The sequence below is a fragment of the Cottoperca gobio genome, chromosome 21 (assembly GCF_900634415.1).
Source record: "Cottoperca gobio chromosome 21, fCotGob3.1, whole genome shotgun sequence".
Classification (NCBI taxonomy): domain Eukaryota; kingdom Metazoa; phylum Chordata; class Actinopteri; order Perciformes; family Bovichtidae; genus Cottoperca; species Cottoperca gobio.
Window position 1 is genome coordinate 12713569 of NC_041375.1, and position 16610 is coordinate 12730178.

The window sequence follows — 16610 nt, forward strand, 5'->3', positions numbered from 1 at the left end:
TTTATTATTTCTATTTTTTGGTATGTGTATGTGTATGCTTTACCGCTTTACCCCGTATTCCCATCATGTATTTCTGACTTTTGATACAAAGAGAATGCATTGAAGCCTGGAACAGATGTAAAAAAATTAAATAAAGCCTAAATGCACAATACTGAAGGAAACTTAATGTTTGACCAAAATATGTACCTGCCATTCAGGTATATATATATATATATATATATATATATATATATATATATATATATATATATATATATATATACCTGCTATATAGGATAGAATGATAAAAAAAAGAGTTTTCAATGTTTACACAAGGGACACAGTTGTAGTATTATGAAAAAAGTAGGAGCCAGTTTGCAGCAGTCAGACTATTTATGCTGGCATCGTCCAAGATGGATCATTGTTAAGAGAAACTCTGAGTAAAATGTATCAGACATGCGTTCCCATCTCACCTCTGAGATTAAGGTTGTGGTAAACATGGAGTATGGGGGAAACACGGATTATTTGAGCAGATTAATGTCCCAAACACGCAGACTGGTGTCTGTGATGATGAATACCTTCTTGGTGAGGGTGAGTTTGTAGCCCTGACCCAGCATGTCTTTCAGGTGCAAGGGGGATCCGCAGCATTTTAATCCTCCTCTCTCCAGGAAGGCGATGCGGTCGCTCAGTACTTCAGCCTCATCCAGGTGGTGGGTGGACATGATGACGGTGCGCTCTGACAAGACACCACACACATAAAATTAATTATTATACCATTCCCTATCCCTTTAACTACATGTGAGAATATTAACTAATGTATTCATGAAAGTCCAGTGATTCGTTGAAATGCACACAGTGAGATTATGTTTACCAGCCAAACTAATCTGTAAAGCTTTGGAGGAGTTTCAAAGTTTTGAGAAGGGTGAACACCAAAGTGATATCAAGTATGTATTTTGGCAAAATTACATTCCTTATTTTCCTATCCTTGTGAGTACACCTTGGCCTTTTTTAGTGTAGCTGCAGACAAACACATTCGCAAAAATCACACATCGAAATAAACAAACAAAAACATCACAAAGACAAAGTCTGACACCAGCTGTGTCGTGCACAAACTAATCATCAGACAAACAGGCGCACAAACAGCGAGGGATGCAGAAAGTGTATTTTGAAATAGATTCTCCTGGCAGCAAAGTCTCACTTAACATCTGAGACAGGGCCAATTAAACAAGATATTTTTCCACAGCTATAATTATATGACATTTAGCAGTTTCCCTGCTATTGCTGCTGCTACCCTAAAACAGCCTGAAGGAATAATACTGGATTTCTGTTGGATTAATGATATGCTAGATTTAAAGTCAGAAGCCTGAGCAGAGGAAAGCCCTCCAGGGTCGGCTCCAGGTTTCTGTTCTTCCACTTCTTTCTCTCATAGAAAATAGGGAGGAGGAGACCTCTCCCGTGGAAAACACTAGAGCACGAGTTTGGATTGTCTGTGCCATGCACGTGTGGATTTAAGTATTTTTTGTACAAGGATTAGACTCAATATCAAAATGTCTTCTTCATTGTCGTCCACGTCTGATAGGATGAACATGTTGCAATGTGATTAATTACACATTACACAAAGCTAGGATGGAATGATGCACTTCAGCCATGTGTGGTACTTTAAGCCCTTGAGTCAGTAAGTGTTTTTATAATCTAATCAACCACATCCATTGTAATTACCATAGTTAGTGTAAAAGGTGCAAATTAAGATGCATTGGCAACTTCTGTCGACTATGTGCTTGTTGACAACGATCATGTTTGCATACAAACTGTGAAGACCTACAGTATGTCTCTGGTCCATGATTTTGTGAATGTGCTCTATGGTGCCTTTAATATTTGTATCCTTGTACTGTTTTTCTCTATGCGGACACAAATAAATTGTTAAAATGTGACGTCTTGTTTTAACCCATCTGTCTTGTCTTGTCCCATCTGGACAACACATTTACCCTTTATACTGTATATATATCACCTTTAAAAACTAGAGTCACAGGGGGCTTCACAGGTGTACATAGAGTAGGAGAAGTTTTGGTGTGTGTGTGTGTGTGTGTGTGTGTGTGTGTGTGTGTGTGTGTGTGTGTGTGTGTGTGTGTGTGCGTGCGTGCGTGCGTGTATGAGAGACTCACGTTTCTTGTGCTGGATAACAATGTCCCAGATGTTGCGCCTGGAGCAGGGATCAACTCCTGTGGTGGGTTCATCCAGAACCACCAAGCGAGAGCCTCCTATGAAGGCGATGGAGATTGACAGCTTGCGCTTCATGCCACCTGATAGAGTACCAACCCGCTTGTGTCTGTGAGCGTACATGCCTGTCTCCTCTAGGGTCCTGATAGGGAAGTCAATGAAAAGCATTTAACATATAGCTCATGTTAGCATACTTTTTCCGTGCATTACAACCCAGTTTCTAAGCAGGGTTTCAGGATTTCTGAACTACAGGAACTAGTGGGGAGGTATAGTTTCTTCCTTATAGTTTTCATGCTTATTACTGCTCCTCTTGTCAGAAATAGTCTCATGATGCAACTGGGGGTTCAACCCATAGCTTAATTATGCCACAGAATTAACAAAAAATGTTCTAATGCTTGCTACTGTCAGCTTATCTAAGAGGATAGAAAGCAACAAAATAGATTCAATAAAACATTCTAACATTCTTATTGAAAATGTGAACTGGAAACAGGGAAAAAAATATTGTTCTAAATTTGACCTAGCATGCTCAGAGAACAATGGAGTTACAAGTGTAACCATTATTTGGAATGTATAACAGATGGGAATTCTTGCTTCAATGCCTAGATATAACTATTCAGCAGAGTATACCCTCAAACAGATCTCTAATTCTAATCTGAATATTACTCAAAATATTTTTTCATTTCCCCTGTGTAACCAGTTACCGGTGTTAAGCACTTGCGACAATTCACTATTAAACTTTAATAACCCCTATCCATATTTCCTTTTTATTAGAAGAGCATGCCAGGAGCTGAACCAGAGATACCTTTTCATGATGTCTTTTAACAAAATATATCACTGCTACATCCTGCAGAACCCCTGACATCATCTTTAAGACCAACATTATGATTGAGAGCATTATGATATTTAGCATGGTCCCTGTAATGGACGGTTGGTCACTCACTTGCGGACTTGTTCATGCAGTTCCCTGCATGACCAGTGTGGGGCTTTAATCTGGCCGTACAGCAGCAGGTGCTCATTGGTGGTCATGTGGTCAAAGAGGACGTCATATTGCATGCACACCCCTAGATCTCTGCGAACATCATCGATGTTGGTCTGCATGTCTCTGCCGTACACCTCGATGGTGCCCGAAGTTGGAGCAAAAAGGCCAGTCAGGAGAGACCTAAGCACAAAGCATGATAATATATTACGTGAGTCAATTTAGTTTTTATGTTTTATAATTGGGAAAAATTATATAATTCCATTATATAGTCATTCAGTTTTTAAATGACTTTGCTCATATTTGCTATCTAGAACATTAAATGTTGAAAATGCCCTTTGTTTTTGCCCAATTAGTTATTTTTTGCACTTTCTCCGCGGCACTTTCCTGTTAAATTATGATTTGTTGGCCCCAGGAATATTGTTGGACATGAAATCACTTCTTGGTATAGGTTGTTTTTAACATTGTTGAATTGTATTCTGCTGATGCACTCATTGTGCGTTGCTCTGGATAAGAGCATCAGCAGAATTAGTCACATCTAAAATGTAAATGTAAGTGCTCTAGCTGATGAAGACCTGTCAGGCAAATCTTTACAACGGTACATTTGCTGTGCCAGATTTAGACAAAACAATCTCCCTGTCAGCAACAGACCCTTTTAAAGGTTTTGTTGATTAAAGGGATGCACAAATCAAATTTAAAACACCTCATACAGTATATGAATGGTCAAAGATGTATTTGTATTCATCTTACGACATGCTGATACAGTGAAAAAGGAGAAAAATCATGCCACACATACATGGTGGTGGTCTTGCCGGCTCCATTGTGACCAAGCAATGAGGTGACTTGGCCTTCGTAGAAGGAAACATTAAGGTTTTGGATAGCTACTTGGTCACCATAGGTCTTGCTGAGACCATTGAGGGTAACGCCCACTGGGAGCTCTGAGAAATTCTCCCCGGTCTGAGAAGAAAGAGTGCTCTGGCCTGAGAGAAACATGGAGACAGAGGCAACCTGTAAATCAAACTCACAGGGGAAAGGTAATAAATGAAGAGTGAGTGTGAAATAAAATGTATTGAGGTGTCAGGGTTAGAAAAAGAGAAGATATCATGTTCTTGCTTCAAAACACAACACCGGAGGAGACAGTATTGCTTATTATTATCTGCTGCGAGGTAGTACAAAGTCATTTTTCCCCCTCGTACCTTTTCCCTTGTCGTCGGAGAAGACAGGCTGGTTTTTCTGCATGATGTTGGTGAAGAGGAGTCCTCTGCCCACCTTACTGTTTGACCTAACACAACAGCACAGGTCGGCCCAGAAGGAGGCTTTGAATGGGAAGTACCACGGCAAAGGGATGCCGTAGTTTCCTAAAGGGTAAAAAAAAAAAAAAGACTTCTTATTAATACATAAAACACTATTTAGAGCTAAGTTTACCAAGCAATTCATGAACTGCTGTATTTGCTTTAACTGTTAACACACCAATCTGTAAGAGTAGTAGGCCTACAGCAAATTCACCATGAATGTAAAATTACTAAAAATGTATCTCTCAATTAAAAACATTAGCACAGAATGCTTGCATTATGATGCCTTCACTCCCAATACTTAACAAATACAGCTAGACTGCACACATTAAGTTAAAACGTCAGCAATGCTAATGCTACTATTGTTATGCTAATGCTAATACTGCCATCAAGCTTTGAGAACAGCTGACCTGGCAAAGAAGACTTAGTAGGCTACAAAAACAGTAAAGCTAAGCCTATCAAACTGTATCTGATGAATACAAACCAACTATAAGATCAGATTTAACCGTTCTAGCTAGAGGAATGAGAGCTATGTACTTTTCACACATTCATTTGTAGGCCTACAGCAATTTAGCATAAAAATGTCTCAGATTAAACTTTTATTAGAATTAACTGGATCAATGTCAAGACGAGTGAATAGGTTACCAATGGTTTGAAAAAAAACTAACATATTCTTCACTTAAGATCAATCTGATTTTACAGTTAAGGCCTACCTGGGAATACCATGCGGATGTAAACCCCGATGATGAAGTACAGGATGGAGTCGATGAGCATCAGCCAGCACAGCCAACCGAACGAAGCTGTGTCTTCAGCAATGGGCGACGTGTACGAGTTGCTCCATTGGATGCCTAAAGAAGCCAACAGAAGATTTAATTTGCTTCCCTCTGACTAAAGTAGTTTAGGCCTATATGTCAAAGAGATTTAGTTTGATGCGAGTCAGATGTCTATATGTGCATACCTTCTCCTTGGGACTCGTACCGAGAGACATATTGACTGGCATAACTAAAACAGGACGGGGAGAACAAACTCTGTAGGAAAAATCAGACAGGATACAGAAACATCAAAAATAAATCTTCTATTTTTAGACAATGCCTTTCTGTAATTTCTCTCTTCTGTGCTCTTAACAACTTGATGTACTTCAAAAGCATTTCTCATGGTGATATGAAACGTTTTGTTCAAGGAAAATAGGGCCTTAGATGTTGCCATGATTTTATGTCTGACCTCCAATTATTGATCGTATCAGCAAATCTCCAAAAAAACAAAAACAAAGTATGTATTACGTAAATGTGCACAATTTATGTCAGCATAACAAAGCAGTATGCTCTGCAAACAAAAACATCTGTAAACTGTCAGTTTGCCCTCCACTACATTGCTACTTAAATGTCAAAATAAAAATAAAACTTCACAATGGAAAACAACTGGAGGCAAAATCCACTGTTTACTGAGTCTATTTCATAAAGTAACTGCATTGTTGAGGCTGCACTAATATATTTTGAGTCATATTGTTAGTAAAATTGTTTTGTAGGATGGATAGAGTAAATAACATTTTGCAATACAATAACATGACATTATCTTGTTCCTAATCTCTCCATTCAATTCTCAGAATGTTCCAGAGCAAACAACATTATTATTTTGTATTACACATATCACAGAAATAGTACTATTTTAATATACATGAGTCATGACAGAGGAGGTTCAGAGGTTCCTCACCAGGGCGCTCTTCTGGGAAAAGGTGAGATGTGTCTCCATGGCCATGACCACAATGAAGGGGAAGAAGCAGAGGATGTAAAGGAGGCTGCCACTAAGGCCGGCGATGTATGTCCTGTCAAAGAAGGAGCTGACCAGGTAACTGAAGGACATGATGCTCAAACCATAGTCGCAGAGGTACAAGAAGAGAATGAAGCCGTCACTGTTGGGCAGAATGCGGCCGTACTTCAGCACCAAAGTAAGGATCGAGATGGTCAAAACCAAGTAGGAGGCGCACTCCAAGAACCAGGCAAAGAAGTGGCTGAGCGGGTTGACTCCCATCATTTTCATGTACTGTGGGAAAAGCAAGAATAGAAATGAACGGAAATACTAGAAAATCTCAGAAATAGAAATGGTTTCTGTGTTAGCTTGCCAGTGGTGCTTATGAATGTTTACAGCAGAGAATAAGGGGACTACAACGGGAGGAAAAGTTAACATTTGTGGCTGTGTTTGCTGCTGTGAGTGGACAAATGGACAGTATAATAACAGGGCATCTTAGAAAACAAGAAGTCAGTGTTCAATGTAAAATACAGGGGCAGGTTTGATCATTTTTCAAGTGAAAAAATAACACTACCTCATGCAGCCTCAGCTCTCTCTCATGCACCAGTTTCTTCACAAAATCAGCCACAAACAGCACCCAGGCTATCATCAGCATGAGTGGGAAGACAAAAGAGATGGCCTCTAGGTACCTGAGGAATACAGAGACAGCAACTGTCAAATTTCTAGAAAACCTAACGTCCAATCACTGTCAACAACAGCAGATGAAAAGGCCTATCTTTCAGTCACTGACTTGACAGAGAGACAGAGATGCAGAGTGGAAGAGCAATATTGAAGGAGGGTTTGGGGATTTTTTGACAGCCTGATCCTGTTCTTGTTTCCGCAGAATAAATGCCTCTCCGTTTTATTTTTTGATTTTTTGACCTAATCATATCTGCAGCCTGATACAGAGGAATTTAGCGCTTGCGGTTTTTAATGCTACACAGCTATATTTCACAACTCATGCCAGAGTTTGTGTTGCTGAGTAATAAATCAGAAGGACAGAGAGGCAAGATTCATCATATGTGATAGTTGGTCAGGAGGATGCCAGCCAGAGACAGTGGCCCGCTGGTGCTTGTACGATGAGATATCAGCACTCAAAAACAAGCACAAACATAGGCATTACGGTCAAGCGTGATTTATTTGAAACAATATAGTGTGTCGATGCACAACTTAATGTCAAGCCCATGTTTTGCATTGGATATATACTACAGAAATGAGTGGTGTTCCAGAAGAGCCTGAAGTGTATGGTTTTCAAAATTAATGCTCAATAATAGTCAATATTCATGCACATGGCGCTGAGCCAATTATAATGTGAAAACGGTTTTGCGAATGACTACTTATTGTCAGTTCCACATGACAAATCAATAATGAGAGAGCATGCATTATTCCACATCAATGCATGTACTTACCCTCAGAGACACTGTGGATCCTTTCACATTTCTATGCATGCATCCATACGGGAGGATGTTCATACTGTGTTTGTGCTTGGTTGAATGTAAAAATGTGAACGTAAAAGTGTGCATCCATGTATTCAGGGGACTCACTCATCCCGGAGGTGGCAGGGATAGGGGAAGGGCTGCAGCTGGACGGCTGTCTCTGTGACTCTTTGTCCAGTCTGGGTCTCAATGATCGCCCGATCGATGTTCTCCTGCAGGTACACAAAGCCCCGGTTGTAGCGCAGCGTCAGCCTGGCCGAGATGTGGTTGTCCTTTATGAAATAGGGGTTGCGGACCCTGTCTGTACGCATCACATTGTCCATGTGCATGCGGATGGTGTAGCTGACTTTGGGAGGCAGGGATGATGTGGAGGAGGAAGACCTGGCCTTACGCTTCCTGGATGAGTCCTCGTCGTTGGGAAGCTTGAAGATGACACCTTAACGACAGATTGTAACATCTCAATGCACACAATTCGACATAATTCATAGAGCAGATTAGCTTTTATGTTCCTTGTCCTAGATTAGCTGTTGCAGAGGAAGCAAAACCGATTAAAATGATGTTACTGAGTATTTGTTTAATGAGGTGGATGCTTTACCTCTGTTGCAAGCTGGGCTTACACTTGTGAACACTTGGTGTTATCTTACACAAATTACCTTACACAAATCAAGAAAAAGTGTAATTTAAGATGGAAGATAATCAATATCAGAAATCATTGCAGGTCGTGGCTGCACACTGCACTCTCCTCATTAACCTGGAGGAAATAATGAGTCTGTACCTTATCACATAAAGTGTGTCCATTATACTCAATATTTACTCACTTGCGTAGAGATCACGGTTTTTGGCCAGGTCCTGAGCTACAGTGTTGAGCTCGTCGGTAGAGTTATAGCCACGGTAACGGTCAAACGTGATACAGGAGGAGATGCTCACCATCAGGGTGGACAAGGTGGTGATCTGATTAATTATGTGTTGGTTTTTCTCCAGCATGACAGTCAGGTTAGCTTTGGGGAAAAACAGACATTTAGAAATGTACTGACAGAATGCAGCTTTAGATTTGATTGCTGTAAATCCAAATTAAAATAATGACATTTGCTAGGCCTGTTTCGTGTCATGCCCGGTTATCTCATATGTTAACTTAGATCGAAATATGGTCTGACAATACAAGGTAATCTAATTAAATACCTGTACGTCAAAGTCAGACCTCGTGGACCTTGTCGCACATAATCACATCAAGTAGAGACGCACTAAGAAATGCATGTTGAAGTGATGAGTGCAATGCTTCCTGTAAACCTGAGGAACAGTCCTATTTTCTGATAGTGTGGATATGTTACAGGCAATAAGTGAGGGAGGAATATAAAGGTAAACCTGAAATCTGCAGCTTACAAACGTAAGACCTTCAAATGCTCACTTACAGAAGTTGCTGAGCGTCTCCTTCATAGCGCCGACATTGATGTCTGTTTGCATCTCAATGAAAGTCTCAACAAAGGAATTGGCGAGGGAATTCTGACAGGATGGGAGAGTGAGGAAGCACAGCATCAAGATTAGGCTGCTGAAACTTGTCGCAGACCACTGCAAAGTTTATCTCCAGAATTTTCCGCGAGGCAGCAGCGAGCCAGTCAGATATGATTAGATATACAGACAGTTCTGAGTTTTCCTACCTGCAGCATTGGCAAAGTGCGGCCGAGTACTTCAGCAGACTTCATGATGTAGTTGGAGGACTCAATCCATTGCTCGGAGTACTTTCTCAAATTTGCAAACTCCTGCAAGGTGGCATTGGCCTGGAAAGGAAAGGACAAGGACAATAATATGTGAAATGGCCGGGTATCAGCAAGATTTCATAACCTGCCATATTCTTGTATGTGTAGCTGTTTCAGTCTGTGAAGTCAGCTGTATATTAGAAACAAAGTCAAACTTGCTCAAAATAGAACCACAGTAGCAGATGGTGTTGCATATAAATATGTGTACAATCCCTACAACACTGTATTTCTTGTTTACTCCATGCCAGTCAGGGGTGCTTGAAGACTACACAGGTAACTATCGCCTAGAAGAGGTAGAAATAGAAGTGACAAAAACGTCTGTGAAAGTGTAACAAAGTCAGATGCGGGATATTGAAGGATTTAGAACATAAAGTTCATAAAAGTCCCAAAGACATATTCTTATAGTATTCTTTCATACTTTTATTGCAATTTCTGTTCTATTATATATTTACGTTTCTTGATTTTTGCACTTGCTTTTATTTAAATGTCATTGTCTCCTACTATGTTTATGTTATGCACCAATACACCAAAGCCAAAATTCCTTGTACATGAAAAGCTACTTGGCAATAAACCAGCTTGTGATTCTGAAGGTGGTAACCCTGAGACAAGCTTACAGGTTTGAGATGTGTTGCATACCTTTTCCATGATGTTCCTGGTGACGGGTGTGTCAGGGGTATACAGAATCTGTCCCATCAGCATTGGTTTGAGGAAGGCCCAGGCGATGGCGCCGCCTGTGGTATTGACCATGTCCAGGTACATGTTCATACAGAAGGGAGCTACACAAAGGAGAGGAGAAACATTAAACATACAGTATTCACAAGACGGAAACATTTTTTAATTGTCCAAAAAACAAGTTTGGTATCTAATTTTTGTGAAAAGATATTTTGGCAGGTTGGTATGAGGCTGGTGTTATTTTGTCTATTGTCGACAAATACCATGACAAGATCAACAATGCATAAATCAGTCACTTCATGCTTTCCAACTTCCATACAGTGTCTGTCACATTCATCCCTAGGACTGTATAATCTTTAAAAACAGTCACAAATATGTAGTTCCAACAATACTGGATGGTAGGATCTATAAATGTGTTAGTTTTGGACTCTTATTGGGATTTGCTGATAATAAGAAAATAGCCTTATCCTTTAATCTGTACTCCTTTATATATTTGGAAGTGAGCAATCAAAATTATACGATTTCTATACGCAAATTTAGAAAATGCATGGAAACATTCCATTGTAAAGCAAAGAAAATATCTCTTTGATGTGCATACGGTGCATGTTATTTCTTTTTGATTGTGTTTATTTTGTGGCTGCTTTTACTACTTTAATAGAAATGGTAAAACATACAACTAACATACAACTAACTAATAACAAATTGTTTTGATAGAAAAACACAGAACACCAAGACCAAAACTGTACTGGCAATACAATGCAGTTTGCAAAAGCCCCAAATCCAGCCTCCTTTGAACATACAGGCATTTTGTGGAATCTTGAACCTCTCAATCATCTCCTCCCTCTGGCGGTAGTTGGGGGAAGAGGAGTTTGACTCTGGCATGACGGGGAGTTTGCCGATCCCAAGCAGAGACAGGATACCTTTACTGCACAACGCTCGAGAGAGGGTGACAAATGTAGCTCTGCTGGAGATGCTGGACCTCTGTCCTCTCACCATCTGTGGTAAAAGAGGAAATTGAACCTTTGAATACTTTATGATTTTAATGTTTTCAAAAAGTATTATTTGTCGTGCAAATAGAAATATGAGAGGGGCCCTCAAAGAACATTAAAAACAAATCTCAGCAAAACAATTTGATGTTGCCTGCACATGTTTTGTGTATGCAGTATGGTCACTGCCTTTAGTGATCACACACACCCTGTGGGTAAAGCACTGTACAGTCGAAAAGACAACATACTTGTTCAAATTCGTTGTTGCCCCCCAGGTTGAGGTCTTTGATGGAGAGCATTAAAGTTTGAAGCTGACCAACGGCAGGAAGAATGGTGTTCATCATGTCGGTTATAACCTCAGCCACCTGGAGCATAACTCCCACCAGGCTCTGCATTTCTTCAGACAACACCATCTAAAAGACAGGGACCAATATTCTGACATTTTTCTGTGGTTTTAATATCCTCACTGTGGCTGCTCTTTTTTATTTCTTCTCTCTAGTCTTTACATCCATATAGCACTTGACATTTTTTCCAATGCTGTTCTTTAATCTTTATGATAGAATTTGTATTTAAAAAAACAAAATAAATTAGGACAACATATTAAACACAACCGGTAATGAAAATAACTCAAATGATCTTTTTATGGTTGAAGAGAGAAAATGTTGCACTTGAAATAGAAAAGAAGCCAACTAAGAAACCTGTTGGCACGCTTTTCTACATTTATGTATCTAAGTAATAAGATAATCTTTTGTTTTCTTAGATCAAATGGAAAAAAGATCACTTATAAAACACATGTTTTAAAATGTGTGAGGGAGGCAGAGCTTCGTCTAGCGAACAAACACTTTCTTGTACAAAAGCCTTTCTCTCTTTCTTACATCTTCCTCAAAGCATGAAGCGTCTTTTGCAAATGGCCAACAGTTATATTTTTTGTTGCCAATTACAGAAGTGTGCAATCACCATATTTCACATGTTCTGCTATTTTTTTACAAAAACAGAAGAAAAAAATCATTCACTTAAAAGGAGGTGTGCCCTGTTATTTGTTCTTTTGACAAAAGACTCAATCGGAATTCAGCCTTACACTGTAGATGAGTTTCTCCATGCTGAGATGGCGAGCCATCAGCAGTGAGAAGCTGTACCACTGTTCAACAGACAAGGAGCAGAAGGTCTTCAAGATCACCGCATCTGTCTCTTTCATTTTCAAGGCTGCTGTGGAGCTGCAGTGACGCAGGTTGACCAACCAGGACAGGATCTGTTTCGAAAGCATTCAGTGAGTATGAAAACAGTTCAAACTGGCAACAGAAGCACAGGAGAAGGTCGGTCATGTACAGAACTACAGACAGGCATATGCTCTGACAATTACATCACTGATACCAGATATTTATTCTATTATATCTATATATAAAAGTGTTTGGGTTTATATGGTAAATGGACTTCCACATCCCCTGTGCTAGTGTGGCATCTTGGAACCTGGTGGGTTTGTTTTCTCCACCATTGAGTGAAAACACGTGTAGTACGTCAGGGGACAAGTCAGTCTCGCTGCTCTCTAAACTCTTGGGAAGAATGGTGCGCAATCAAGCATACATGCAGAGACAATGATGAAGATTTTGAATAGTAAAGTTGTGAAGTGTCATCCAGACTTAACTGTTTTTTAAGTTGGCAATCATGTAAATGTGTTTGTTCCAATTCAAGGGACGCGTATGCTTCACACGGATCTGCTACTGAATAAATGCATAAGTGCTGTTATTTTGCCTGTGTAGTGTGCAGACATTAATGTGTTACCACCAGCTGATAAACGCTCTGATTTTCTGCGCACTTTCTTTGCAACATTGTCTGTGTTGTACGAGCGAGGACTTCAAGAGGACTAAGTCATGTCTGCTCTGGAGAAATGATCCTTGTACAGTGGCTTTAGGCCTGCAATTAGTACACAATGTGCTGTAAAGGCAGTAGCATATTTATTCAAGCCTGATAGATGAGGTATTAAATAAAACAAGCTGGCTTTACGAAATGCAACTTTTGTGCCATTAGTTGATGGTTACTGGATTATCTTCCAATGACAGTGAAGTAGCATTTACTGTAATTTGCACCATGTAACATGAGCCTTAGGCAAAGTAGAAAGGCAATGCAATGAAATGATGCAAGTCCACACAACATGCAAGTTTATAAAGGTATAGAAGTAATTATCTTCAAGAGAATACAATAAGGACCCTGTTCCACACTATGTACTGCAGATGTTCCTGGCTTACCTCTAGATTTTTGTTTGGTATGGTGGTTTGCATCAGGAGGTGGAGAGCAGCTGGATCAAAAGCCATGTGTTGCAGAACATCCATAACAAAGGCTGTTTTATTCCTCAGCATTTCACCGACTGTCACTGCTCCTGGGAAATTGAGTGATACAAGACCAAGTTGAAAACATATATTTTTTATTATGACATTGTATACAGTGTATTGTTTCAGTTGTTTTATATAGAACCAGTATATCTAGTTTCACCTCTATACTAGTAGAAACAAACAAGAATGACTTTGGATTCCAGGGGAATTTTTCAATAAATTCTTCAAGTGGGTGTAAATTATTTCTTAATGTAGAACTCTATCTCAACTGCATTCCCTGCTGTAGAATAGGCGAAACAGCTGCCTAAGGTGTGTTCATGTGTACTTTTCAATTGCCAAAGGCCTACTGGCTGGTGTTTTGGCAGAGAAGACACCCTCAGAAGCCAACAAAGTACAGCACTGAATGACATTAAATGTCAGCCAATCACAATGAAAGGGACATTGGTTTAATGTTAACTAGAGCAACACTCATGGATAAAGTGACAGTGAAGAAATTGGCCACTGCAGTAAGTTATTATTGTTAGATAATCCAGCAACAAGAAAGGTAGTGGCACCAGACACGAGTAAGTGACAGGTGAGCTGAAATGAGCAGTCTGTTGCTATGGAAACAAGGTTTGTGATGGGTTTGTCTCTACTGATAGCACGCCAGACATCACCCTTTTAATAAAAAAGTGACCACAGCCCTAAATTACAATGTTGGACAGTTCAAAACTTACTTTTTGGATTACACTAAACTACTTTTATTTCCTTCCAAAATTGATTATATATTAATTTTTCTGCAAATGGATGATCTGTATATCATTTTGGATATAGACTTTTCATCTCTCAAATGTGTCTGTCCTTTTCCTTATTCATAATTAGCCAACCAAGAAATGATATACAAAACTACAAAATCAGCCGTGAGAAATACAATCTGTGTGGTGGAAAGTGAGGGGAATATCTGGTAGGTGTAGTAGTGGTGCAGGGATGTATGATAACATATTGTGAAATAGAGCAACTGCTGTGATATAGAGACATGTCTTACCTGGGGAAGTGATGTTAATGTTGAAAGAGCTCAGATGGCTGGTGTTTAAGCCTAAACCTTGACCCAACACAGAGGACCTGTAAACACACACAGACACAAAGAAATTATTAAATTAAAACTTATTGGCCTCAAATGACAGCAAGAGTAACTGTCTGGGATCCTGGGAGGTGAGTTCCTTACAGTGCAACAGCAACTCTGCAATACTATTTAGTGAATTATACAAAAGGGATAAAAGAGTTTGCTTGCTTACTTTCGCTCAATTTCTGGATGCAGATGGGATCATGATTATTTAATTTGATCCCATAGATAGAGAGTCAACAATTGAGCCAAGATAGCTTAATATTGCCGTTTGACATAACTTCAGACTACGTGCATTTATTAGTTTCTGACTCTGGGAAAGATGGAAAAATTGTAATATTTCCCTAAACTAGTGTATCTCTCAACTATCTCTTTAACTAAATCACACATTTAAGCTATTCTATGTGATCTTCTTTTATTAACTGATGTAATATTTTTTTAACATTCACTGAGCATCCCCCGAAAGTGCCTCCCACTTTGAAAACCTCTGATCTAGACGATAGTTAGAGCAGCGGTCTCTGTACAAAGTGTTGCTCATTACTATGAAAACGTTTGAAAGAAAAACTTTTAAGAAGGAAGACAATGCTGTACCAGTTTGACTGGACATTGTAGGATGTAGGTTCCCCGATCAAGGCCTGGAAGATGGCATCGGTCAGAGAGGTCGTGTTCAGCATCAGACTCTCAACCAATATCTGCAGGCTGGGTAGAAAAGTGTGACACAGCTGACCGGGCTCAATAGAGACGGCCCACATCAGCAGACGCACCGTTTCTGTTTCCTCCAAGGTGCAGACCTACAACAGAACAGTCACGTAAGAACCAAGGAAGAGCCAAATCTCAAGATCACATTTATGCAACAAAGATTGGTTGGTTGGACATACTTTGCTGCTGTGGCGTGGGAATATTTCCCCAATAAGGTTTATTGTAAGATTTTAGGGTTAGGGTTAGAGCCTGTAAAAATGTGATAAAAAGAATTTGATTTCTGAAAGGTTTTACTGGCGATGATTCTGTCTTTTAGGCTTTCCCTTTAGGACTGAGGAAAGCATTGAATACTTGAGGTTTATGATTAAAGCTGATTGAAGCCTTTTTCTTTCAGCATTTAATCAAAGAAATATTACTGTCAACCTACAAAAACCCATTTTGTTCAAACTGTAGGCAAAGTCTAAGCAGTGGTGGTGTTGTTTTTTGTAGCCTATTCGCATCCTATGTTTTATTCCAATTGATATCCTTTTCAAACAACACAGTCATAACCACAACATAGTATGATCACAATAATAACACTTCTATCACAGGCACTTACAGTACATATGAGTGGGTCTTAACCCTGACAACATATCATAATCATCTCGATTCTAAGTACTTCTAATTATAATAGTGCCAGTTGAAACACTAAATGAATCCTTAAAGTATTTTTCAGACGTCTATTTTCCCTATTTTGATGAATGTTGAATGTGTAAAAGTGGCAGGGTTAATGCAACACCTGGGATCGCAGGTGGCCGAGTTGCTCTGTGATTTGCGGATCCATCAGGTTGATCTGGAGGAGCTCAATGGCTGTTTGGATGGTCTGTTGCATGAGCATTAGGTTCTCTGTGAAGGGGGGCAGAGAGTGAAGGAGGAGGGGGGGGGGGATAAGGGTAAGAGAGAGGTTATTAGAGTTAGACAGCAAGAAGGGATGGGAAAGGGAAAAAAGGGCAGTAAGGTCTGTAAGGTGACAGAATAACATGACATCCCACTGGATTGCATTACGACTCGCACTATTACAGGGCAGCGTCGTTGGCCAGCGAGCAGCAAATGATGTGCTTTAAGTGAAGCCCTGTGCTGGACTGATGGGGCCAGAAGGGCCAGGAGTACGGGATGCTGTCGTGCATTTAAACACATCTGACAAGCCCAAAGAAAGGCTCCACCTTGGGCAGCAAGATGTGATGACAGAATATTTAATTAGGCCAAAATTAGACAATGGTGATGTTTAATCTCAGGGTGCTCAACACCTAGAGGCCTTTGCAATTACAACAGTTCACTCTGGGTGTGTGTGCAAAGAACAGGAGTGGGGTTGAGGAGAAGTGAAGCGGCTGCAGCTGCTTACAAAG

General features: G+C 39.9%; 1 protein-coding gene across 1 annotated transcript in view; it reads right to left on the reverse strand.

The window, feature by feature from the left end:
• The window catches only part of abca12 (ATP-binding cassette, sub-family A (ABC1), member 12), a 78390-nt gene that overhangs the window by 22370 nt on the left and 39410 nt on the right, over positions 1-16610 (reverse strand). Inside the window, 21 exon segments of the mRNA XM_029459371.1 lie at positions 558-715; positions 2142-2338; positions 3137-3355; positions 3969-4152; positions 4369-4530; positions 5178-5312; positions 5423-5492; positions 6175-6504; positions 6785-6899; positions 7794-8121; positions 8504-8683; positions 9095-9185; positions 9341-9460; positions 10076-10215; positions 10912-11107; positions 11346-11510; positions 12176-12346; positions 13341-13468; positions 14449-14525; positions 15118-15317; positions 16004-16110. Of these exon segments, the coding sequence (XP_029315231.1) occupies positions 558-715; positions 2142-2338; positions 3137-3355; positions 3969-4152; positions 4369-4530; positions 5178-5312; positions 5423-5492; positions 6175-6504; positions 6785-6899; positions 7794-8121; positions 8504-8683; positions 9095-9185; positions 9341-9460; positions 10076-10215; positions 10912-11107; positions 11346-11510; positions 12176-12346; positions 13341-13468; positions 14449-14525; positions 15118-15317; positions 16004-16110 (3473 nt within the window).